This window comes from Astyanax mexicanus, chromosome 1, assembly GCF_023375975.1.
Source record: "Astyanax mexicanus isolate ESR-SI-001 chromosome 1, AstMex3_surface, whole genome shotgun sequence".
NCBI lineage: Eukaryota > Metazoa > Chordata > Actinopteri > Characiformes > Acestrorhamphidae > Astyanax > Astyanax mexicanus.
In genome coordinates this window covers 22,632,572-22,659,897 of record NC_064408.1, presented here as the reverse complement: position 1 = coordinate 22,659,897, position 27,326 = coordinate 22,632,572, and the positions used below count along the sequence as shown (strand labels likewise).

The window sequence follows — 27,326 nt, the reverse complement described above, 5'->3', positions numbered from 1 at the left end:
TGGCTACCACCTCAGAGCACCTTAGCATCATAATTTATATTCAAGCACTGTTTACTTTAGCTTCAAATTCAGCACATTATTATCTAGCCTAAATCTCTAACAGAGTGCACTGTTTATTTCTTGCTTATCCATTCATAGATGTTCTCTATCCTTTGTTTTAAACTGTACTAATTAACTTGGCTAAGCAAAACTGCTACATTCATTTGTTATACATGGTCTGTTATGAAAGAGCACAGATGTGTAGCTAGCACTGTGTTGGTATCTTGATGTCTCCCTTAAAAACCTTTTTACCTGAACGTCACTGAGCTTACATTCACAACATAAGAATAGGTTTCTCTGAAAAAAATGTAAAAGCACCTTGTATGCTGCCAATTTCTGTTTTTACTACGAGAGTCTTTTGGAGAGGCTTTTCAGGGATTGTTTGGTGCAGCTAAAGGGCTGTACACCTAGTAGGTTTTCTTTCTTTCTCTGATACTTTACATTTCTCAGGGTTTTTTCTATAAATAGGCAAGCATGTGACGTTATCCCATGCATTCAGATATTCGTTAGCAACAATAAAAGACAGCAACAGAATAAAAACTAAAATAAATCAATACGGAATACATGAAGGTGCTACTGAGGCAAATTAAACAACAAGACCTAGAAGGACAGGGTTAGTCACATGGTAGGTAATGATATTGACTGATCGTACAGAACAGAAAAGAGACAGAGAAAGCGAAAAGAGAGTGACAGAGGGAAGAAAAAGAGGGAGAGAGGGACAGAAAAGGACAGGAAAATAGATGCCTCATCCCAAATCTCTTGAACCGACTCCTACAGTCCAGCTTTTTTTTTTTTAGAGATAAAGGATTGCCATATGATATAAAAGATCACAATATTTCAGGATACTTTTGCAATAAATGTTATTTTTGCTGATATGATACACTGAGGAATATTTTATTACATTTCTAGAATATACTATTGATATTGTTATTTATATAGTATAACATTCTGCTTTGTAACCAACAGTAACTTACCAAAACTTTGATTTTGTGTATAAAATTTATGTAAAAAAATAAATAATAACATAAAAATAATGCAATTTAACATTCTACAACAATATTGTGTGCAGAATAATTACACAAATATCACCAGTATCACAATTTTTTTATGCGTTTTAAACATTAACAATATTATCTGGGCCATTATTAAAATATTGTGCCTTATTTTAAATGACTTTAAATTATTTTATTATTATGTATTCGACTTTACATTAGACAATAATATTTCTCCAGCTTAATGACTTATCATTATTAATATTATAATTTTTTTTTTTTTTTTTTTTTTAGATTTTCTATTATGATCACATCCAATCAAAAGGTGGACCAAAAGCTCAAAATCCACATAAAAAATACTTTAAATTGAAGGTTTACATTCCTATACATTTGTTATAGAGTAATCTTAAAAATATTTATATATGTTTGTAGGAACTGAAAAAGCTATGCTGTGGACACAATAGAAACATTGTATTGCTACTGACCCATCTATGATACGATATTACCCCTAGTAATAGAGTAAAATGTGCTTGGCAGCTCTGAGGTGCTTTATTTTACTGTGATTGAGGATGGAGGCGGACAGGAGGCTTTTTAAGAGCACTGGGACGAGTCAGAGAGCATGTGTGTGTGTGAGAGAGAAAGAGAATGGAGAGAGTAAAGAGAAGATAGGAAGAGAAGAGAGAGAGATAATGAATGAAATAAAAGATTGAATAATACACACCAGGGTCTTATAAACTGCTGTAGCATGGGTGCCACCTCTTGAGGACAAACGTAACCAAGACGACCAATTGTTATTGCTAAGGTAACGCAATCACGGTTATACAGCACCAAACGCCAACCAAGACATGAGCGAATGGAAGGGAGGAGGAGAAAACAAAAAAAAGAAAAAACAAACAAACAAACAAACAGACAACTCAGAAACAGAACTCAACAGAATCTGTGTATGAGAATAAACACAAGATTTCACTAGTGCTCTTCACAGCCCCAGACTACGGGCTAAAAATGTAAAATATGACACTCTAGAAAGAAACATCACGTTTAAGGGAGACGTCTTAGAAAACAATGCAGTCTCTGCTTTCTCAGCTTTCTCAGAAAAGAGAACATTTTAATTTGTGTTTCCAATTATTTGGTTATTAGTATTTTATTAATGTTGTTTTATGGTTTTGTTCTAAATTCTATGTAAATACATATTAAAAAGAAAAGAAAAAAAAATGCCTTTTAAAAATTGTTTAAAGTTTAAATTGTTTTCTGAGATTTTCTCCCTTAAACTCACAAGAAGTCTTTAAAATAGAACAGAAATGTCTTTTCTTTCTGTGGTCTTTTTTTTTTTCTAAGAAAAAACATTACATCAAGCAAACTACATGGAGAGGACTAGATTCCACCAGGATCTTTTAAGAGGCACAGAGGAGGAGAACCTGAGTTTAAGAGACACAAAACTATGCAACATTCTCATTAAAAGACAGGCATTTATGAACAGTCCAATGAGACATGCAAAAAGCAGATGATTGGCTCATTAGAGAACAGTTCAGTGCAGGATAGGCTAATCTGTGGCATCCGAAACTACAAAAAATATATTTAAAAAAGGGTTTAGCATGAAATAGCACATATCATTATTTTTAGTCAACTTTTCTGCCTGGATAAAAAACAAATCTGTGAGAACAAAGGCTTCACACACTTACTAAGAGGTGTGTCAGCCCTGCAGCACTGCCAAGCGTGAATGCCCAACTAAGTGCCGTGTGTAAAACCCACCAGCCTGGGAATGTGGCCAAATACATTACACACTACAGAAGACACCTTCATGTTTATTACATGTATTAGCCCTGCCCTAGACCACGTCATAGGAGAGAAGTATATAAATTAATTATCAAGTGTTACCTCATGGAAACAGCTTGGTAATAAACGTCCAAGTCCAACTAGGGAAGGGAAATATTCGAGTGTATTTAAGGCTTATTAAAAAAGGTTCCATACTCTTAGTAAGATACAACTTTGAATATGACATTTATTTTAAACCAATTGATTATTTGGGAACAAAGAATTACTTTTTTGCAGTATTCTTAATATTATTACAATAATCAGAAGATTAAAAAAAATATTTTTTTATCTTTAGAAGTGTATTCTTTAAAGGGGATATGAACTAAATTTCCACTTAGAAAAGAAACAAGGAATTTGACCAGGGTGCCCGTTTTGATTTGATTAGATGTTGATTTCACTGAATAGCAATAAACATTTAGAATAAATTATAAAGAAGTGGTCAAAAGTTGGCACAGGGTTCATACACTTTTTAACCAATAAATTTCCAGTAATTTTACATGACTTTGCGGCAAATTTTCATGACCATATAATCTTTAAAGCATCAGTACAGACATTGTGCAGTTCGGGTCATTGTGTTTATGCCTTATATTAGTCTGAATGAGGCCAGACAGCATTAAATCATCATATTTCTCTCTCTGAGCGAATTTAATTATAGTTAATTATAGTTAAGCTGAAAATCCAGTCAGAATAGGACCCACGCAGACAGGTGGCTAACTCAAAGTGAATTGATGAATTTATTCAAACATTAAAACATTTTTTAAAACCAAAACACTAATATTCATAGCGCAAATTTCCATTGCCATTTTCAAATTCCATGACTTTTCCAGTTTTTCCATGACATATTAACCATGTTAGCAGCATCCTCAGCTTGGCAAGTCAAAAGCTATACAAGCTTCCTTGAACGCATGTGAAGCCTTTCCCACAGTAGAGTGAAATAAAAAAGGAAAAAGCCACACTTGTCCCTGAATTACATTGTGTAAATGACTAAGACTGTATAACAATAACTAAATAAGCTGAACCTTGATCTAGGAAGTTTGTGGAGGGACAGTGTGTTTAATTAATTAAATAGAGGTTAGATTAGCTATCCTGCATCAAACATAAGCCATCCTTAACTAAACAACATTCAACATCTATTGGCAGATATGCATTCACATTGAATAAAAAAACAGTAACTAAAACAACAGAAACAAACTGACAAACAGGAACACATCTACAAGTACCCTAGTTTCTGGGGAAGTTAGTTAGGGGGGGGTTGCACTTTAGCCTTATTATAAATCACGGTAGGAATTTAGATGTATATATATCAGAGGAATTCCTAATTAAGTGGAGAATAAATGGGACAAAATTTGCAAAATGCAGGTGCTATACATTTATCTCAACACCACTAAAATGTTTAGGTCTGAACAGGATATTTTGCCTCCAAATATTCAGATTTCAGAAACATTCATATCATCCCTTGTTTTCAAGTTTGTTACACAATTTAAAACTCAAGGATGCACATTTCGATCCTAGCTTACTAAATAACTTCATTAGTAATGTCTTTTAGCTACATTTAGCCCAAAAAAGGACATTTTCCATCAGTAGTTCCAACAACTGGTCTAATTCAGTCAACAACAGGTTGGACTGTTACAAGGTTTGCTATGTGAATAGAAAGAAAAGCATTTCATATTTTTGCTAATATGTTTTCTTAAACATAAACCCTCAGAATTAATGCTATTTTGAATCCCTTTTCCAGGTCAACTTAAACATCAGCAAAACTTATAAAGTCCAGCCCTGTGATTAAGTATGGAGATAGCCACTGCAGAGTTGAAAAGTGGGGGTTGGGTTGAGAAGCTTCCTCAATAGGAGGCAGCCTTCTCTAGCACCTCCCAGTGATACCTGTATTCTCCAGCAGAGTCTTGGGTGTGTTGGGTCTGTTAATGATCTCTATCAGTTGGTGTAAGACCATGGACACATAGGGCTGCATCTCAGAGCCTGCAAACAGAGAAATCACTTTAGGTGTGTCTTATAGCCCCACTGATATTGACCCACTGTCAATAAAAATACATGTAAAATCAAAATTATATTATATAGCTTATATATTGCTGAGTTTTATGGTGTATAAGTGTATACTGTGACTAACACAGAAGACAGAAAGCACAGATGAGTCAGTATAATGATGTTTATATATAAACATGTTTATGTTCCCAGTGCTGAAATATGGCACCATATAATTACTGAAACAAGCAGAAACAACTCCTTATGAAAACTCTGTCACTAAAGCAAATATTTTTCACTAAGTTTCAAAGCATACAGGGGATGGACAATGAAACTAAAACACCTGGTTTTAGACCACAATAATTTATTTTCCCGACGGACAGTTCTGGTGGAAACAGGAGAGTTTTATGTTAACCAGGTTTTATGTTTTTTTGGATACAATCCAGGTTAGCACCCGAACATCCCTCTTAGAGAGCTTCGTCTTGCATCCACAGTTAATCCTGTTGGATGTGGTTGGTCCTTCTTGGTGGTATGCTGACATTACCCTGGATACCGTGGCTCTTGATACATCACAAAGACTTGCTGTCTTGGTCACAGATGCGCCAGCAAGATGTGCACCAACAATTTGTCCTCTTTTGAACTCTGGTATGTCACCCATAATGTTTTATATTTTGAGCAAAACTGTGCTCTTACTCTGCTAACTGAATCTTCACACTCTGCTCTTACTGGTGCAATGTGCAGTTAATGAAGATTGGCCACCAGGCTGGCCCAATTTAGCCAGGAAACCTCCCAAACCAAAATGACAGGTAATTCAGTTTCATTTTCCAACCCCTGTACATGCCTGCAATCAGGCTCAACTACCTCTGTTAAACAGAAAAAAATACCCTTTCAACATTACAAGTTATTATGTAAAAGTTCCATCTACCAACCTTCGCCAACAGCTTGCTTACTGCTGGCAAAACAAGATCTAACACTGTCAAACAATCAGACAACTTGGACAGTAAACAATCAACAATCTGCAAATCCATGACACATGCAAACAGGGAAAACTGAATGCTGCATGCAAACAGAGCTGTAACTTTGTTCCTAATTGTTCCATAAAACATCATATGAAATTTGTAAAGGATCCACATATTTACCCATTTGAATAGAGATTTCCCCGATGGCCCAGGTTGCATTGTTGCACACAGATATTAGTTCTGGGTTCAGGTTTGTGCCTAAAATAGGCATGAAATCCGCTAAAAGACAAACACAAAGAGGGTAAATGTGGTTAAGTGATGAAACTGTGTGGTTGGTGTGGTGCAGTGGATAACAACACTACCTGCCACTGAGTTACAACATAATGTGAGAGACTGGGGTTCAATTCCCGGTCCTGGACTGTGCTGTGCTACACCAGTAAGAGTCTATGGGTAAAACTCCTAACTCCTAACACTACATTGGCCTACAAGGACTAACCTAATGCAGTGAATGAATGTAAATTAATGTAAAAGCATGTCTTAGCATAAATAGTACTTTATTGAGAAATATGCTGAAACCGGGCCTCATACAAAAACACTACATTAACTATTGCTATCTATTATAATCCAGCATAATCATGGTTAATCTAACAGTGTGGCATTAAAATACAATCTATATTATAGCATAATTATACACAGCATAACACACAGCATTATAACAATATTCTTTATTATAAAACCAGTTTTACAAGGCCGTATGTAGAGGCAAATTCAAACTAATAAAACTTGCATAGAAAATATTGCTTCTCAAACAAGCTTTAATAGAACATAGACTTTATGACATAATGCAATACTGCAATAATGAGGATTTGCTACACTAAAATTAAAAACACATTTTTATCATCTCTGTCTTTGTGTGTTAATGCTTACCAATGCATGGTTTGACATGTTGAAAACAGGCTTTAGTGAGATCTCCCAAGAGAGCAAAAGAACTCTGTCGTACCTCTGGCATTTTATCCTACAAATGAAAAAAAAAATAAATAAATCAGGCAACAGTACTTTCAATATGAATTAACAAAAATTAGGATTAGGGGTGTGCCATATCGTATCGCACACAATAATATCACAAACATTTTTAAATATCATGAACGATATTATACCCTGAAATATCGCCCACCTCTACTGTTTGTTGTTTTTTTTAAAGAAAAATTTACACTGTTACACTAATTTTCCATGATATATCTACTAGAGACAGATTAGATCTGTCCAGTATTATTTATTTTACAATCCTGGATATATGGAGATATTTGGAGTGCATTATTAGTATCATGATTTTCGGATCATTGACTTCTGTTACAAATCTGATAAAATTCTTGTATAATTTTAATATCCCAGTTAGGGGTATTCCATATCATGTCGAATGCAATAATACAACTTCACCCACCCCTAATAAGGACATGCAGTGCATCACTGAAACTGAAACCCTTTCCATTTAAAAGCATCCATACACAAACATGTTATTACCTGCATGCACTGATACATGAGGGTGAGGATGTTGCTCCGAGCCACCAACTGTTCAATATTGCCCCCGAGACCTTCAGCTAGTCCACTGAGCAAATCCAGAGCAACAATCATGAAATCTTTATCAGGAGCTTCATAGACATCAGGCTGGGACTGGTGGAGCTACAGAACACAAAAAATAAGTCAGTGAAGTAGTGAGATATAAAAAAGAAAAGAAATAATGTATTGACATGCTTAAGATTAATGACTTTATATGGTACTATATTATAATGAAAACCTTAAAAAAGACAATAATGTTAAAGTATCAGGGTTTATTTATAACCCCAAAAACACAGTACACTTAAATACAGTGGTTTGACTTGAACTTTTTATCACCTTACAATCACAAACTTAAATGTATTTTATTGAGATTTTAACTTATAGACCAGAGTAAAGTAGCACATAATTGTAAAATGGAACAAAACTATCTAAATCTAAATATATTAAAAAATATATATATATATAATAGTTTTTAAAATTTGAATCAAATAAAAATGTGTGTGTGACGTGCAAAGGTATTCAGCCCTGAGCTGTGGATTTCTGCAGCTCCTCCAGAGTGACCATGGGCCTCTTGGCTGCTTCTCTGACCAGCGCTCTCCTTGCTTGAACTGTCAGTTTGGGTGGATCATCGCCATGTCTTGGTAGGTTTGCAGATGTAGAATACCTTTTACATTTTTGGATGATGGATTAAACAGTGCTCCTTGGGATGCTCAAAGCTTGGAATATGTTTCATAACCTCACCCTGCTTTAAACTTTATCTCCGACATGTCTAGTGAGTTCCTTGGTCTTTACAATGCTGTTTGTTCTCCAACAAACCACTGTGTCCTTCACAGATCAGCTGTATTTATACTGAGACTAAATTACACACAGCTGGACTCTTAACAAATTAAATTACTTTAACTTGGATTTTATCTAGGGGTTTTGGTGTATAATGGTCATCACCTGAGAATCCTATCCATTTCCACACAAATGTCCCATGCATGTTCTTACTTGGAATTAAATCACATACAGATGGGAACTTGTGTAGCCGATGCGATATTACGATACTATTCATATATTGTTTAAGGCCTTTTTAAATATATAGATATTTACAATATTTTTCCCAACCTCACTGTGAAGCTTATATACTTGACTGGCTGCTGATACAATGGTTCCATATTTGCAGTATACAAGTCTGCAGTGTGTCAGTGTGCGTGCAAACCCTCTCTCACCATGGCTTGCGCAAGGGTTTTCTGGACCAAGTTAACACACCGCTGGTAGACCGGTTCACAGTATGGCAGGAAGCCGCTCTGCAGGGCTGTAGCCACAGATGACAGGCACTGCAAAACCAACCAGCTTAAAATTAAACATCAAAAGGATCAAAATTCAAGATGTACTCTTTTAGCAAAACACATTAGAAGCATCTGAGAATCTTTCCAACCTCCAGGAGAGGGAAAAGGTCTTTATCTTCATCTTTCAGCTGGTTCCACTTCTGAATCAATGGTGGCATCAGCATCTGAATATATTCCTGAAGACACACACACACAGTCATGATGTGGAGGGAGGGGATCACTTGAAATTTGTCTGAACTGCATCTGAACGTAAATGAGATGGGAGTGTGTATATGCATATATATGTATTTGTTTTTACCGGTTTATTAAGATGGAGGCCTACAGAATCTGCCAGTGTGCCGATGGCATCATATAGGATGAGCAGGTTCTTGTGCTGGTATTTACTAAAGGCAAAGACCAAGGTGTCCAGAATGAAGGCCAGATAGGGCACCAACTCTGTACATGCCTCCTCCTCCAGAGTAGCAAAGGCACTGTACAAAATAAAGGAAGAAGTTAGTTTATGCGGACCACATTTTTATTTTTATTTACTTTTTTTTACATCATATTGTTAGAGTTAATTATTATAACTATTCTAATGGTAATTCAGAGACAAAGCAAAACAAGAGTGTATTAAATACTATATCCTTTCAGCTACTGTTTTAACATAAAACACTGACAAAAACTGAATTGGAAGCTACAACATTTATATTTGTAATTTTTACTAAAAAAGACATTTACTGTTATTAATTATAATTAAGAATACCATATTTTTTGCACTAAAATTCACTGGAATCATAAGGCACATTTTAGAAAACACTATAAAGGAACTTCTAATTCAGCAGGTCTTGCCACTGGATGCTGGTGGGGGGTAGCTAACTAAAGTTAGGTAAAGCTAAGTAAACAAAACTGCAATAAAAAAAGACTTTCTTTTAAAGTCAAACGAGTGCTGGATGTTAATCTACATAGATTTCTCTCCTGAAAAACGCCTTTTTGGGTGAGTAAAGTGCTTTTGTTTATTTACAGTAGGCTTACAGTAGCAGTGCTAGCTGATTATGCTTGCCTCTGAACACCAAAAAAAGATCTAGCATGGTTAGCCGATAATGCTAATGCTACTCCAGCAGTGATAGCTGGGGTTAGGAGTAGCCTACAGGCCGATAATATTCAGCTCTGCACAGGGAAATAACGGTTAGCGGCTAATGCTACTTCAGCCCCGGTGCTGGAAAACTAAACTGAAACTCCTGAATAGCACTGCAATTTGGCAGCGGTGCTTGTTACTGCTCCTTACAACCTGACTGGTAACATTCATACATAAGACGCACTGGATTATAAGGATTATAAGGCACACTGATCATTTTAGGGAAAATTTAAGGATTTTAAGTACATCTTATAGTGCGAAAAATACAGTAAGCATATATGGTTAAGACCTCTGATTGGTTGTGACCACTAATGAAAGACTACAGGAAAACCAAGACAAACTGTGCAGACTTTACGTCTACATGGTAGAAAAATGTAGATAGGAGTGTCTAATAGAGGGGAAACTGAGGTCTTTAAAACTGCTGTTTCTGATGCACTCATTCCATTACAACACACGCTACTAACACACCACCACCATGCCAGTGTCATTGCAGTGTTAGGAATGATCAGCCATCTAACCAATAGCTGCTATCTGTTGCAAGATTGTGAATTAAAATACTGTTGGAATGGTTGTGCAGATATTTGCATGTTTCCTCCTACTATTATGATATCCTACTGCAGTCATTGATTAAAAAGTGGACTGAAAGCCCAAGTTTGTTTGCCCTTGATCCTTTCCTGTTTGATTACTGCTAAATACTTTAAATGCGCTAAAGGGTATGTGTCAAAGGGGGTTAGGACTGCAGTATACACAAGCACTGACCTGCATGCTGCCTCTTGAACACGCTTGTTGCTGTCCAGTATGCGTTTGAGCAGCTCAGTCATGAGGGGCTTGAGGTAGGCATCGGCAGGCTGGCTCACCACCCAGTGTGCGTAGCGGCTTAGAGTCCAGCAGGTGATTGAGCGGACCAGAGCCTTTTTATCGGACAGACACTGCACCAGGTGAGGAATCAGCTCGGGTAGGTAAGGAATCATACCCTGCATACAGCCTAGAGGGAGAGAGTTGGAAAAGCTGACACATGGTTTTGATGTTGTTTGATGATGCCAGGTGGCCAAGTGATTTCTGTGGTATTCCACCTGATTGGTTGGGATTTATTTGCATCATTAGGACATAAGAAGTGTGAAAAAACATTTTCAAAATGTTATTTTTTGTGAGATTCTTTTACTGGCACGAAAAAAAGCTAAAGAATAGTATACATTACAAAACAATATAGTTACAAAACAATTAAACAATATTTAAGCCTTAAGTCATATAAAAATATCTATTAAAAACACCTCTACAGTTGTACATTTCCAGGGTGAAGGCATTAATAGTTACAAACCTTCAGCAATGGCTCCAAGCACCAGTATGCCAGATTCTTTGATGACCCAGTCTGGGTGGAAAAGCAGTTCTTTCAACAGTGGAAGAAGGTGTAGCAGCAGGTCATCTCTGAAAACATTTGCCAGAACATCCAAAGCTGCAGCGGAGCATTTTCCTGTAAAAAGTAAAAAGAAGTAAACTTAGCTCTGGTCTGTTAACACTAGGGACTATGACTTCAGCACGTTAACTATTCTTACGCAAGTTCCAGTCTGAGATTGTGTCGTCGTCATCCAGATCGTCCTCATCGTTGTCTTCTTCATCTTCAATGCCGTCCCCACCCTCGTGCTGTTGAGCAACCGTACGTGAGCGGTGGAATCTAGGCCGAATGTCCTGCTCACTGTCTGGAACTGCTTCATCTTCCTCCACATCACCCTAGAGAAACATTCAAAACAAACACATCATTCATCATCATCATTTTCATGATTCACCCTGGATTACGACAAGTTTATGAAGTTCATTTGTTTGAATACAAGCAGATTTGTGAAAGCTTACCTTCAGAAGAATGATGTCGATTTCAGAGTATTTCATTCCATTTACCAAAACTGGGGCTAACCTATAATAGAATGGTAGTAGTAGATTATTAACATTATGGATTTTAACCTTGGATGGATTCACATTTACATAACAATCATATAAACACTATAAACAAGATCGATCTTGATCTAAAAAAAAATTGCTAAGTGACACAATAGTAGCAAAAAGTCAACCGTCAAGCACGAATAGTAAAACTTAGAACCAAATGTTTTCAGCAACAGCTGGAATTTATGCATTTCCAAGGAGTTAATTCTGCAATCTGCTCAACTATCCTACCTATTCATTCTTCGTGCTCGACAGTTGATTATTGTGACTTAAATTCAAGAAGGCTGCAGTCAGAGATTTGCCTATGCTATGGGATGTAAACAGTGGCTTTTAATAAACTTTTTGTGTAGTTTTAAAAAGTTTTAAACGCTTCATTTTATATGTCAGGGCTCTCCGGATTCTACCAAAGAAGTGTGGAGCTACTTTGAGCCTGAATAACAGTGTAAAAAGCGATTTATCTGCAGGGGCAAGGCATTCCCTGTCTCACCCAGTCTAAAAGCCTGTTTGGGCAAAGTGCACAAAATACTGGATCTCAGAAAGCTGCAGGAGATTGGAGGTGGGCTATTCAACAAAGGTAAGTAAGTACTTTTAATCACCTTTTAATACACCCAAATTCCTTTTCACACCAGAGTTCTCCTTTAATGCTACACCTGTAGCAAAGCTGTAAAAGAACAATTATGCAGCGAGCTGTGCTTAATATCCTCTTGTCTCTTATTTGCATGGCATGTGGCATGTAAGGATAGCGAGCGACACTATCTGGTCTCAGTGTTGAATAATTACATACTAAAACAAAACTTAAGTATCGGTATTAGGCCTGTCGCGATAACAAACTCTCTGCTGTGTGCGCGCGAGTGTGTAGTGGCACAGTCACTGCTCACTCTCTATGCTGCATAAACTCTGCGTGCACTCACTTCCTAACCGATAGATATCGCTGTCTGACAGATCCAGCGAGAGAGCAGCGGGACTCGCTCTCTCATGTAAACATATCCATGTGGAAACACGCGGCTGTTATCGACGTCAGCAAAATTATCCAATAAGTTGGTAACAGCCGCGTGTTTCCACGTGGATATGTTTACATGAGAGAGCGAGTCCCGCTGCTCTCTCGCCGGCTCTCGCCCACAGCAGAGAGTTTGTGTGTGTGGGGAGATGTGTTAGCTAGCTAACTTTATCAAAACTAAACAGCTTTAGAGAACGTTTAAAGGGAAGTCTAGTCCGGGATGGGCTGTGTTTTAAAACCGTATTCCACGGCTTCAGTGTGGGAGTATTTTGGATTTAATGGACTTTTTTAAATGGATTTTCATGGACTAAGCTAATGTGTGTTTTACAGCAAATATATATATGATCAGAAAAAAGAATCTTTTAAAAAAATAATTAATGTAAATGTTACTTGAATCTATTTGTTGTTACTTTATTTTTTTAATTAGGGTCTGTTTAATATTTAGTGCAATTTTTCAGAGCTTTATTTGTTTTAGTTATTTACGATATTAAAATAATGTTTATATTGGGAGCCCAATGTCTGCTCTTACTAATATAAAGTTAGTTTAACTGTAAAATGGTGTAATAGTATTATACTAGTATTTTATTAGTGAATAAAATACTAGTGTCTTAAAGCACCTTTGGGAGCCTAGAAGCAAGAAAAAAGCATTTTCTATAGTGGTGCTTTAAAATGACAAATATTATCGTTTATCGCAATAATTTCTGGGACAATATATCATCCTGAAAATTTGGTTATCGTAACAGGCCTAATCGGCATGCTTTGCTATGCTGTCTTCCGAAAAAACTTAACACTAAAATTAAATACACATTTTTGCATTTCTGCACAGCAATGTGCAAAATAGTGTTTTGAATCCTTTTAAGATTATTCCTGCCACTATAAGTTAGTATATGCTACAACAAATATTATTAGTCCCATTTTTAGTAGATACTCATGTACGTGTACTCACTTGGACAGGTGTCCAGAAAGCACTTCTTTACAAACAGGCTGCTCTGCCAGCGTGAGCCAGAACTCACAGGCTTCCAGTGCAACATTCTCATCCTGGTCCTGCGTCCGCTGCAGCATGTACTGAGAGACACAACAGAAACGCAGCTTTCATTGTTCAGTTCCTTTGTTTTTAACTGAAGGGATACACACTGACCACTAGATGGCGACTCAGTGTTATCTTTTTTCTACAAACATTTTTCTGCTTTTTTAACACTGGTTTAAAATGGGTTTACAGTGATGGTTCACCACAACCACTGCAATTTAGTGCATGACCAATCTTCATTTATTTCTAGGAAGCATCTAGATGTAATTTTGTAATCACTTTAATTTATGCTTATTGTGAACAGGTCATTATGAGTAAGAATGTGATGATCTCACCTCTGTAATGTTGTGCATGTGGGGGAGGAGGCGGTCCATGCGGACCTCCAGCAGCATGACCAGAGCCCTGCATACATTCTTCCTGACCTCTGGCTCCTCGTCCCCTGCCAGTGCAAACAGGTTCTGCAGCACGAAAAAGGTTTGACATTATTTTATATACTTTTTATTTTAGTTAGTGCTGGACGATATGGCCAAAATTTATATCACGATATATTCCTTAATTTCGGCCGATACGATATAATTTCGATATCGATATAAATACTTTGAAGGCCTCAGAAAACTGCTAAGAATCCCTGCAATGGAAATCTACACACTACTGTCTGAAATTTTAATTTAAGTCTTTGAAACCTCCTCTCACAAAAACTTTATAATACTTAAGAAATAAAAAAAAATTCAAAATGAATCAATGCTCAATTTTATTTGCATATAGCAAAATAAAAACACGACATCCCTGTCAAACATAAGCCTATATAACTAACTAACTAAAAATAACTTACAAATAAATTACAACAGAGGCAGAGCGTCTTACTCGTTTGTAAACATATTTAACAGATCAAAGCAGAAGTGTTTCAACCAGGATAAAGAATACAAGAAGTCTTTATATAAATAAAAGGAACATTTAGGCAAGCTTAGGGCTAGAATGTGAATTATCCTTCTTAACTGTCCAAATAAAAAATTTCCATTGTCTATGTTTATAAATATATTATGTCTCTAAGTAAAAACTGTAAGTCTGCAAACAGATGTCTAGACTACTTTTAATAAGAATAAAATAGACAACTTTTGAAGAATACGAAAGTCAACTTCTGATTTTGCAACATTTCAACTTTTTAAAAATTGCTTTTTAAAATTAGCTCAATTTGAGACCATATACTGATTTGAGGTGGGACTAAATATTGATAGAGGAATATATTATATCGTTTTCATTTGCATCACATTATCAGAATGTGGAATCATATATAAATATTTTTATTGATACATAATTGCCCCAATTTGAACTATTGCATAATCTACGCATGGTGGCGCCAATCAAATAAATAGCGTTTAATTAAACCTGCAGAGGGGAATACTGGTTGTAAAATTCTGTGAAACTGACAACAATAAAGCCATAATTCCTGGTATTTGTTTATTTAGGATTATTTTATCCTCTTCAGTAACACATGCTGTGAAGTATCATAGTGAATTGTCTTGTGACATCATCGTAATGGTGGGCAACATATTGTGATAATATTGTATTGTGAGATGCCCTGTGATTCCCACCAGTAACACTGACAGACGTGTATACACAACATTTAAGAGTCAGATTCAAGCATCTACAATCATGAGAATCCACTTACTTCAATGAATGGATCTATGTGCAGCATCAGGGCCTGTGTTCTGCTGATGATAAACTGATTCACACAAGCAATGGCATGAGATCTACAAAAAAGAGCAGCAACACAGACATTTATTCAGAGTGAAGCAGCAAGAAACCTCAAATACTAATTAAGATGCAACATAACCTATGTTCTTAATTGCCTCCATTATAACAACAGAATGCAATGCGGAATAATGTTGAATGTGTGTGTTTTTTTTTACCTGATTTTAGGGCTACTGTGCTTGAAGAACTGTAGAAATTTTGGTATCATTACATTCAGAGGTCGGTCGAGCACGTCACTGTCCAGAATTTCAGCCGAATCCTCACAGATCTTCTGCAGAGCTCCAAAAGCTCCCTAGGGGATAATGAAAGGCAGCAGCACATTTTAGCAGCCAATCTTTACCTCATCAACATAAAGAACAGTAGAAATAGACTCTTAAAGCAACACTATGAAGCATTTGTACCTTGTATAATTCCATATTGACTTAAACACTGACAGTAATAGGGAGAACAGCAACTCTATTGTTGCTATTTTGGGCTCTGCTATTCTATTCAGGACAACCCTCACAAACATAAATAAAGTAAAAAGTATGCACTAGCAATGTTCACTTACCTGAGTCATATTTGCTTAAATTAATCTATAAACCTGTGTCATATTTGCTTAATTTAACGTATTAATCTACTGCCTCAGTATACATTCTTCTTTTGATTTCAGTGACAGTTCTATATATCTCTCAGCTTGTCCAGAAATGCATGTGTAAAGGATATCTTTTTTTGGGCAGGCTCCGAACGTGAATTATACTTTCTAACTGCTGGGGGAGCCTAAGGGTAAGAAATACCAATTCTCACACTAATGAATAATAATGCTTTTTAAGTTTTAAAGCAGCATTTGTGTCTTTATATGTATTTTATGTCTATACATGTTTTGTATGTTTATTTTTATTTCTGTATTTTTTCTGACTAGACAACTGTAAATGCATCTTACTACAACTCTGCATGTACTGTGCATGTCTGTGTTTGTGACAAATTTGATTTGATCTGTTCTGACATTTCAAGGCTTCCATTTCCATAATCCACACAACCACTTTTCAGAACACACAACGCCATGACAAACAGTATAATGTAATCACTTTCTCATCCTACAGAGGCCTAGTAACCAACACACCAAACTACCTGCCTATACTGTTCATTTAAAATTTTCACATAAAAGTTTCACTAGCACACATTTGGCAATGACAAGTCAGAGGACATCTTTTTCCTTTTACAATTAGATCATTGCAATAAATCTTAACCTAAGCACCACCATCAGAGAAGAAGACAACAGAAATTCTGGCTTTGCAGAAATTCCATTTTCCAGTAATCCATTAAGCAGGCTTATAAAGCTGCTCAGCTTTATCTGCAGAGTCTCATCCCCGTTCACCCCTATCTCCCCCCCACAGCGAGCCAAGGAATTCTTCCCTCACAGCTCTATACACTCTGCACACACACAGACAGACACACACTACCTGTGAGGAATCTAGTCAGGCCATCAGACACTCGGCACCGTAGCAACAAGAGATGTCTGGGGCTGGCTGTCGCCATGGCAACCGTCTCTGCTATCAGCCTGCACTACGCCAGCTACTGCGAGCGGCGAGAGGAGAGCAGAGGAGTGGGAAGACTCATGCAAAACCACAAAGCTCTCAAGGTCAAAACTAGACACATTTTCATAATTCAATATACATGATATGTTGGGAAACCATTCTTTTTGCTATTTTTTTCTAATCAATTTTATCTCACACAGAAAATGAGAGAAATGTCATTTGTCAGTGAGATTCATTTTTAAACAATGCCTAAAAAGACAATAAAAAACATTTTGAAGGTCACTGTACTCATTTTGAAAGGTCAGCATTTGTACTTTCTAAATATACACCTTATAGATGTATCTATTATAGAAACAGGTAAGAAAAAAAGTATTATATATAACAGCTGTTAAAGTAATCGATTTTTGCAATATATAAATCACAACACACTTGATTGACACAGAAAAAATGCATTAGCTCTGGCAAAAAAAGCTTATTTCACTTCAATCAATTTAACATCAATTTTACACTGACAATATCTGATAATAACGAAATGTTCAGGTGCATCAGTTTTATTTAAGCACTAACAATATCCTTAATATGATAAAAATGGTAAACACGTCACAAATCCAAAAAGACCTGAGAGATGGCTTAAATTAGACAGGAGGGCTCCCTATAGCCACTAGGCAGTGCGAAAACTAAGCTCGCACACAGCCTTTGGTCTGTCATCAAATTAGAGAGTACTCCAGCTCAGAAAAACAGTTAGCTAGCATTGCAGCTAAACCACTCCAACCCAGCCAAGACCTGCAGCATGACTTACTTTAACCTGGCTGTAAGCAATCACAGCTAAACCGCTCTAGTGCAGCAGAGGCAGAACGCAACTCAAAGGCCTTTGTAATAAAAAAATAAATTATATATATTTGCAGAGAAATTCATGCTGCCTCCATCAACTCACGTAACAAAACAGACTGTAATTTCATCCACAATTATCCACAATTAAAGTGAACACTGTTACACTAAATAAATTTGACATTCATAAGTATATTAGTCGTTATTAGCAGTACCCAGAATTTAAATATCACATCACTAAAATCCACCATATTATTTAAAGCAGCACTAGGTACGATTTCCTTGATTTTTTACCTTATTAAAGAAGTAAAATTACAGCTTGAAACTCACTGCAGCACTGAATTAAGGTGTAATAGGAGGAATAGCGGTGCTCTCGTGTCTGTGCCGGAGCTCCACTAAGCTCAAACCAGACTCCAAGTTTTACGAAGTGACCGCGAACAACGCTTGCTAGAACTGCAACCTGCTTTCCGCACAAAATCTCAATCCTACCTAGTGGGGCTTTAAAAACTAAAACAAAACAGTACAAATGAAGCAGATCCTGTAGTAGCATTACTCACTTGCTTGACAACACTGCTTAGCATAGCAGCATCAATCCACCACTACAGATCATAAAAACGATCTACAACCAAGCTAAATAAAGTCACCTGCAACATTCTGGAAATGTTTGGAGTCGGACACCTGCTCCAGGCTTTATATAGGATTGATGGAACACAATAGCAACACTGAGCTATGTTAGCATGGAGGCAATTCCTACTCTTGTACTTCACACTGTAGCATGGCCTAGGCCCGTGTTTCTGAATGTCAGAGTGATTTAGCATGTGCATTCCACTGTGAGCACATGACTACCTGTCTGAGTCAGACATAACAAAGCTAATTTCTAAAGTAAAATCGAACGCTTCTATATTTAAAGGTGAATGGTGTCTGGTATTATTGCAGATGATTAGAATAACAGAAAGAGCAGAGTGGATGCAGATGGTGGAGAGCAAGAAAACGCTACAGCTCTGTGCAAGGAATTACTCCATGGATTCAGGCTCATCGGTCAATTTCAACACCCAGATTCATGCACACTCCCACTTGTATTTATTCCTGTTGGACCCCCTCCAGACACTGCAAAGCATCATGGGACAGAACAGCTATTTTTGGGTGCTTGTTGTAAGGGAGCCTTTACCTACACTCTAAGCCTCAGAGGACCTCAGTAAATGCCCAGTTGAGTATTTCCTGCTCTGATTAGCCACGGGCACACATATTAAAAATACACCTGATATTCAGAATATTCCGGGCTTTATAGAAGAGTCCTTTAAATATATACCTATAGTGATAGACCAGTAAGAATATAAGAAAATATTTATATATTGATTTATATATATGAAGTATTAAAGAAAAAGGAGCATGCTGTTTATGTGAGCACTTAAATAATTAGAAAACTGCATAAACACACTGATCCAGTGTGACAAATTCAGAAAATCTGATATGGTCAACAATCCAATCTATGCGTGAAACACATTTACTTGCATCTTTGTAAACAGATAATAGGGGGTCAAAAGAGTTAAGCAGTTTTGCAATAGTTGTATTTCTATGTTGCAATGAGCCAACAATCAAAGCCACAAACAGAATGTGACCTAACTTTAAACTTTCTGCCACTTTTTTAGCTGAATTTATTTAACAGTAAACAAATGCAATGATTCTCCCCATCCTAACAAGTATTTAAGGTGTTACCTTTATCATGAATGACTCAAGCAATGTAACCCCGCCAAATGATAACCACCAGAATTTTGGAGTTTGCAGTTACTATAAAACAGCTTTTAAAAAAATCTGTATTTGTATGACTTACTTCACATGTGTTGTAATCCTCTGAATCCAGCAGCAAACAGAGTTTAGGTAAAAGCTCTGGCCAGTTCTGTAACTCTCCTTTAGAGGCTATTGTAGTGATGAGTATACCTGAGAAACAAACACAGAAAAACATGTTACTAAACACTAAACACCATGAAGCACACAGCTATGCAATGAGTGACCAGCTAACAACAAAAGATAAGAAAAAGTGAGAATTAAGTGGAATATTAGTGATTCCAGAAGTGGTTTAGATGTATATATATCTTCCTATGGTATATATATACGATGTGTAAACACACATGTGAGGGTAATTTACTCTTGGACTTAGCAGTGGATCATCACAATGTTTTGGATGTTTAGGATACTGGAATGTAGGCTTAAACATGTGCAAGCTTGGGTTCTATTTAACTGTTTACATGATAGCTTTGGCTAATGAATTACATCAAACTATTCTTTTTTTATACTGATAATTAATCCAGTGATTTTTGCTTGTTTAGGGCACATATTATTATAGTGAATTGGATCGGCACAGTCTTAGAGGCAGTTTCCCGGACAGAGACCAAGCCTATTCGTAGACTATATTTAATGATGAGTTGCATTAAGGGTGAAATCATATGGAATCACTGTAAGCAATCTTACTTTCCTTACTGGTAGCCTATTAAACCAAAAATCTTAAAACATTTAGGCTTTTTTTCCTCTTTTAATTCAGAACAAAAATCTGTCCCAGGCGAAGCTGTGCAATGTGCATGAGCATGTTTAATTAAAAGCTTTTTCTTTGCTAGCATGTTTTTTTATTACATTCCCAGTGTAATGTCTACATTGTTGGATGCTCTGCGCTACATCATTCTAATAAGAGTGTTAGCACAGATTTAACTGCAAACCATTACTTGACATTACATTATTGGTATACAAGTGTTGGCTTCCACAAGGATGGTGGTAGTGTTATGCATTTTACCATTGACTTTACAAGTGTAGTCTAAAGGACCAGAGGCTGCAGATGTTTCCCCGACACCTAGTTTATCCAGTAAATGTAATGTTTAACATTAAACTTGCAGTAATAAACAGCAAGTGATGCAGGGACAGCAGATGGTCTGTTCTAGTCAAGGCTGTCAATAACTTCATTCAATTAAGCAATAATACACGAGAGGGAGTGCTATAACATGTAATATTGGCACTGCTGTGCTGTGGTCTTAGACATAAGGTCTCTGGTCAAAACACTCTGCGAGTTAAAATAGTTCCATTGCTGTTTGACTTTGTAAGCGCTGCATCAATGCTAGGTTACCTGTATGTGGCGGAGTAATACACGGAGAGCTTCGGTTACAGTGCATTACCGGCTGATAATGGCACTCATAGAATGCCTCTTAGCCAATCACATTACAGGGTCGGAACTACCTGTGGTATAATCACTTGTACACTCCTTTTTACGACATAACAGAATAACGTTTTAAAAACTGATTTCTGGCGGAAAACAAAAAATGTGCCAATGTAACCACAAGAAAATATAACTATTGGCATTAAGACCCTGAACAGAGGCAATAGACCTATGGTGGCTTCACTTTTTGAAGATGCTATCCATGTTTTCTGCAGTCATAATCACCACACACAACATCCAGGGAATCCCAGCTCTGCTTAATGTCTTCGAGCACCACTAAATACTTCCATCTATTAATAAAAAAAATCTAATCTGAGCAGCCAGAACTTACACAGAACTGAGACTATGATTCTACTCACCCACAGTGGCTCTGATAAGAGGTGAAGAGTCTCCAATGTTCTGCAAGCACTCGTTTTTGATAAAGTCAGAGACTCCATTAGGAAAGTTCTGGTAATGAGCTTTTACGTTGTTCTTCAAGATTAACCCACTGAGGGAACGAGTGGGCTCATCTGCAAACATGAAAAAAGAAGAGAATGAAAGTGAATATGACGAGAGCTGTTTAAATAATTGGTAATATTTAATTCACTCATTGGACATAAACTATTATAAAAAGTGAGAAATTCCATTTTCTCTTTTCAACTGCAATAATAATTTTGCAACAATAACCCATCCGTAAGGATTAATGTGTAAACTTACAGTGCTCTGTAATTGTAAATAAAAGCGTATTGTGAAGGTCAATCTATAAATAAAAAGGTCAGTATTGCAGTTATTTACACTATTGTGTTGTATTATGTACACATACACACACACTCAGCGGACAAAAAGCTATATCCTCATTTCACACATGATGCCCCACTGTTTTGTGTGTGTGCTACAAATAGAACAGCGCTATGGGTCATCAACAGTGAGTTTCTCTTCATAAACAAAGGGAATCAGTGTTCCAGGGACAGCAGCTTTTGGTTTAAAATTAGAATGACCCATATTCTGAAGCAGTCAACTACTGAGCTGGCTCAAGGGATCTCTACTGTACAAAATCTTAAATAATAGGCATGCATCATAATATCTATAAATCAAAATTTGGTTTTATTGTGGTTGCGAATTGAATTTCAAAGCAATGCAAAACCATATGGTTTTTATTATTATTCTCCTGTTTTCTTCTTCTTGTTCTGTATACTATTGTTGTTGTTGTTGTTGTTCTTGTTTTGCCACTCATCCTGCAGTTGCCAAGATATTGAAACATTCCAGCTCTGTCTGAATCGGTTATTCTGGTTTGGGTACAAGCTTTTTGGTTGGGTACATGGTTTCTGCATAGCATCAGATTGTTCCAAATAGGAATAAAGAGAATGTTACAGTTTTGGCACACTTTTTAAACCCAAATGATACAAATACACTAGTAACACTCGAACACATGGAATACCACAGCATCAACCTAAGAACCATCAGGGATACAGCATTAACTGCCTGGCAACCACCTTGCAAAACCCAAGTAAGTAGTTAGCAACATCATACACCTCAAACAACTGGGACACCACAGCAACCATGTAGCAACAGACTAGCACAAAGTAGAACTCATTTTAGCTGTACAACGATAATCTGTTTACTTCCCTGCAATTCTTCTGTTTTGCATATCTTAGCTAAGATATACTGAGGTCAGAGCACAGGGTGAGCTTCTCTACAACACCCATTAAGCGGAGAGAATTAGGGCCATGTTTAAGGGCCAAATGGTGGTGGCTTATAAGACCAGAGTCTCTAAACTTCAACCTTATTAATTACTCACTGCTCTAACCATTGAGCCATCACTGCGCTTTATACCCATATTAACCAAACTGGTATTAGCTGATAACTGCTTTCAATAAGTTTGCATTTTTCTTCTAATTCTGCATGTAAACAGTATCTGATATCATCAGCTCTCAATTTTTAAATCAGTGCATCCCAAAAAACAGACCTTATATGTCACATTGTATAAAGTGAGAATTAAATACTGCTCAGTTGCAAAATTAATGATCTATCAAAATTTCATAACTGACAGCTTTACCTTCTGACTTGAGCTTTGTGAGCACGAATATCAAGTAATTGTTGAAGTCTGGAAATTGATTGAGCTGTTCAAGTTTCTGTGAAGTATGTTAAGGACAATTCTTCTCATAGTGGCACACAGAACAGAAAAGAACACAAATAACAGGCACACAAAAAACAGCAAGTATAAATTTTAGTGTATGAAGAAAGCTGCCATTAATGAAACACAATGTTTAGGACTTTATAGATATGTATGTTCTATGCACTACAATACAAAGTGCTATCCTGAATAAGCCTGTAGAACATATTTTTAATTAACATACACATATACTATAACTGCTAAGTAAATATAATATATTTCATTGTTATTACACTAATACTGTCCACAGATGCAGCTTCTTTTCACTAATAACATTTATTTTTTGAAAATGTTTTGTGTATTTAGACTGGACAGCTCCTTCAGCTCAAAAACACAGAACCTTGTGTTCTGCACCAATCTGGGGTAAGATCTATCATTCTCACTCACTTCACATTTGACTGGATTGTTCATTTACAGAAAGTACTGGAAACAAAGTTTATGCTTAAATTTGTAGCAAAGATTTGAAGTGTGATTGCATAAATAAACCAGCGTTGCTCAAATATGCTCCCCTCAAACAATTTTGTTTATTTTGAAAGATAATCTTGTATATTTTGTACGCTAATGTGTATACCTTGTGTATGTTTCATAATTTGAATGTTTTGTATACGCAATGCTCTACTGATGTGAGGGGATATTAGGTACCCAAAATTTCCACTTTACCTCTATACCTGTGTAATTGGATTTATTACTATTACCAGTAAGGTAATATAGTTTATAACATCCCAAATGTGAGGTGTTATAACTTGTTAGTTACTATTTGGGGTCATAAGTATGCCATTGATTAATTACAAATGTATTTTGATCTCAAACAACACACGTCTGTTGCTCCCCAGAACGCTGCCTAATTAGAGGCATTTTAACATTTCTGTTCATGTGTAAAACAATGAGTACAGTTTGTATATTATGTGTGCTGTCAATGATACTTCAGTATAGTGTGTATGCTAATGTGCATATATTGTGTATAGTAAATGACAGTGTGTTTAAGAGCTTCTTTTATTTATACTTCATATCAATTGGTTTGTGACAAAAAAAAAAAGAGTTGGATCTTTGCACAACATCTGCCTTTTTTCCTCTGGTGTGTTTAAAGACTGCCTCAATTTCAGTATATCTGGACTAAACCCTGGTCTTTGTTCCAGACCATGGTTCACAGACCCTTTTACACTTGCTACCTTGGTTTGGAGTCTGACCAAACTGAAAATTCTCAAAGTCCAGCCCAAAAAAGCTAGGTATAAAAGCAATTCTAAGTAAATCTAATGCTCTTCAAATGTGCGGTTATAGTATGCACGTAAGATTTCCACTCATCTACACACCTGGTTAAAGGAGAAGTGAGCATAAATTAATTAGATTTTCTCTTTACAAATTAGCGTGATCATATAGATAATGGTCAAGTCTTGTAACTAGTAAATTATTTAGTAATTGAACATTTTTTTTAATCATATCAAATAACATTATGCTGTTGCTCCCCAATACATTGCCATAAGATAATAGTGTAGACAACAGTGTTGTTTGTGTAAAGCAACGTGTATATCTTGTAATACTGTGTATGAGATGAACAATGTCAGAGATGGACAACTAACATGCCAAATGTGAAGTGTAATACCTATTTAGTTAATGAAAGGGGTCATTAGTAAACTCGAAAATGATTAATTCATCTTTTTCTTAATTTAACAGAAACTGTTTTTGTCAAATAACACACAACATATTAGCTAAGCTACAAAGCTTCGCAGCAGGTTGACCTAAATAGTAATTTATGGTGTTTTGCTTGTGTCAAGCAATGTGTATAGCCTGTAGTTATATTTTGTGTATTGCAGATAGCTACATGATAGTCTTCTGAGTGTTTATGATATTGTTTATATCTTGTAAATGTTATTTCGTAATGAATCTAGCTAGATACCCACTCACCTTGTCACCTTGTTTTCTGCCTGTGCTTGTTTATGCTGCTAGGCTAAATATTGAGATGATATAACTATTTTATCTAAAAGCTAATTGGGTCATTAGTACATTAGTATTGACAGAAATAAGCTAAAAAATAAGAATTTATCAAATAAGACACGGTTGTTGCTTCAAAAGACGTTGGTGCTTAGCTAACCAAGCTAGCTAATCTAGTGGCTAACCCACAAGTAAACAGTCTGTCAGCTAGTTAGCTTAGCTTAGTCAGAGTGAGCTATCTTAGCTAATGTTCGTTCGTTAATTCGTTAGTTTAGACTTTTACGACCAAAACACTGCTAATAATGTGTGGTGTGCGTCCATTAAACTGTCAATTCAAAATTAGGCGAGTAAAACTAGCTAACCTAACTAGGTTACTCTACCTAAGAAAAACTAGTATACACAGCTCTGGATAAAATAAGAGACCACTTAAAAATTATGAGTTTACTTGATTTTTCCTAATTGAAAACCTCTGGATTATAATCAAGAGGAAGATGAATGTTTGAGTTTTTGCACCAGCAGTGGCATATCCAAAAGCAGTGTGTAAGACTGGTGGAGGAGAACATGCCAATATGCATGAAAACTGTGATTAAAAACCAGGGTTATTCCACCAAATGGGTTATTCCACCAAATATTGATTTATGAACTCTTAAAACTTTATGAACATGAATATGCATTATTTGAGGTCTGAAAGCTCTGCATCTTTTTTTTTTGTTACTTCAGACATTTATCATTTTCTGCAAATAAATGCTCTAAATGACAATATTTTATATTTGGAATTTGGGAGAAATACTGTCCCTAGTTTACAGAATAAAATAACACTTTTCATTTTACTCAAACATATAACGTGTTACCTATAAATAGCAAAATCCGAGAAACTGTATGTAAGTTAGCTAGCCTAGCTAACTAACTAAGCAGAGCCAAACCCCCTCACACATATAAACACACAGCGGTGCTCATTTTAGCTTAGGTTAGCTTAGCTTAGGTTAGTTAGCTTAGCTTAGTTTAGCTTAGCCTAGCTTAGCTTAGCCTAGCTTATCCCATCTTAGCTTAGTTTAGCTAGCCAGCTAACAGCAGCAGTTAGCCATGTAAGCTAGCTAAATAACTAAGCAGCTAACCCATAGCTAGGTTAACGGTCGCGGAGCATCGTGACTCATACCCCCCCTAAGCTAAACGAGCTGCTATAAGATATTTAGCTATCCCCGCATTACAGTGAGTCCAGCCCGCGGCGGACAGTGAAGGATACTTGTTGGACGGATCTCTGCGTGCCCGTGTCGGGAGACTGGGACTCCTTGAGAAGCTGTAGGATCTGCTGAAGCCCCTGCTCGTCTGGCTTCCACTGGCACTCCATCTTGGCTCGCCCCGCTGTCCGTCAGTGCGTCCGTCTGTCTCTCTGTGCTGGTGCCCGACTGACAGTCAGTCTCAGCAGATCTGCGCTGAAACAAAAGCCTCCCTCTTCAGATTAGTCCGCTCTCAGGGCCGGGCTCTTCTTCCCGAGCTCAGTTCACGCGGTTTCCTCCTCAGAGACACGTCCTCTGGACCGCTGGGCTTGGGTAATTCTCACACACGGGCCCGACAGGGCAGAACATTCCTGCTCAGCTATAAGATCCAGTCACACGAGCGCTCTACAGTCATAAGCCCATGCGCGGCTACCGGGTCCTAGCGCCGGGCGGATTAGTGAAGATTCAGGGGCCACTAGGGTGCATGTCGCTGGGCCAAAGCTAGTGAGCTAGTACCAGAATGGCATCATGTCTGATACCAGCAAAGGTGTCAAATATATTCACATTAATTACTCAGGTAGAATAGAAACGAAACGAAACTGTAATAATCTAGAAGCTGTACGACTCTTGATCTCTGCACTGACACTGTACAACGACAATTACATATTTAACCCTTCTATTATGTTCATTTGTCAGAAACAGCAATGCTGTTTCCAGGTCATATTGACTTGGTGCATATTTAACTATCCAAAAGATGTCTGAAACCAAAACAATCCTAACAAGCAGTGTAAATATGTCATTACTAACTCCATTACTAATTATTCTATCAATATTTAGTGCAACAGTGTTCAATTAGGATTATTCACAAATGTTTCATAAAAAATGTATGTTAATCCTTTTTTTAATGTTTCACTAATTTGTTACTTTTGAAAGACCAATATAAAAAAAAACATTAGTTCTACATAACACTGAAACATAACATTGCCATT

General features: G+C 36.7%; 1 protein-coding gene across 2 annotated transcripts in view; it reads right to left on the bottom strand.

The window, feature by feature from the left end:
• tnpo1 (transportin 1) overlaps positions 1–26,753 on the bottom strand; it is a 31,213-nt gene extending 4,460 nt beyond the window's left edge. The window contains exons 1-20 of one of the 2 annotated variants that reach the window (XM_007259621.3): positions 26,364–26,753; positions 23,075–23,150; positions 21,399–21,548; positions 19,669–19,775; positions 15,651–15,784; positions 15,410–15,491; positions 14,076–14,198; positions 13,660–13,778; positions 11,630–11,690; positions 11,335–11,509; positions 11,100–11,252; positions 10,541–10,766; positions 8,966–9,137; positions 8,757–8,843; positions 8,548–8,655; positions 7,301–7,459; positions 6,707–6,794; positions 5,960–6,058; positions 4,722–4,817; positions 1,753–1,828 (exon numbers count right to left, since the gene is read on the bottom strand). In XM_007259621.3, the coding sequence (XP_007259683.3) occupies positions 1,753–1,828; positions 4,722–4,817; positions 5,960–6,058; positions 6,707–6,794; positions 7,301–7,459; positions 8,548–8,655; positions 8,757–8,843; positions 8,966–9,137; positions 10,541–10,766; positions 11,100–11,252; positions 11,335–11,509; positions 11,630–11,690; positions 13,660–13,778; positions 14,076–14,198; positions 15,410–15,491; positions 15,651–15,784; positions 19,669–19,775; positions 21,399–21,548; positions 23,075–23,150; positions 26,364–26,468 (2,396 nt within the window). In that variant the 5' untranslated portion in view covers positions 26,469–26,753. The remainder of the gene's footprint in view (positions 1–1,752; positions 1,829–4,721; positions 4,818–5,959; positions 6,059–6,706; positions 6,795–7,300; positions 7,460–8,547; positions 8,656–8,756; positions 8,844–8,965; positions 9,138–10,540; positions 10,767–11,099; positions 11,253–11,334; positions 11,510–11,629; positions 11,691–13,659; positions 13,779–14,075; positions 14,199–15,409; positions 15,492–15,650; positions 15,785–19,668; positions 19,776–21,398; positions 21,549–23,074; positions 23,151–26,363) is intronic. The other variant, XR_455653.3, reaches the window with a different exon arrangement.
• Between the last annotated feature and the right edge of the window lie 573 nt (positions 26,754–27,326).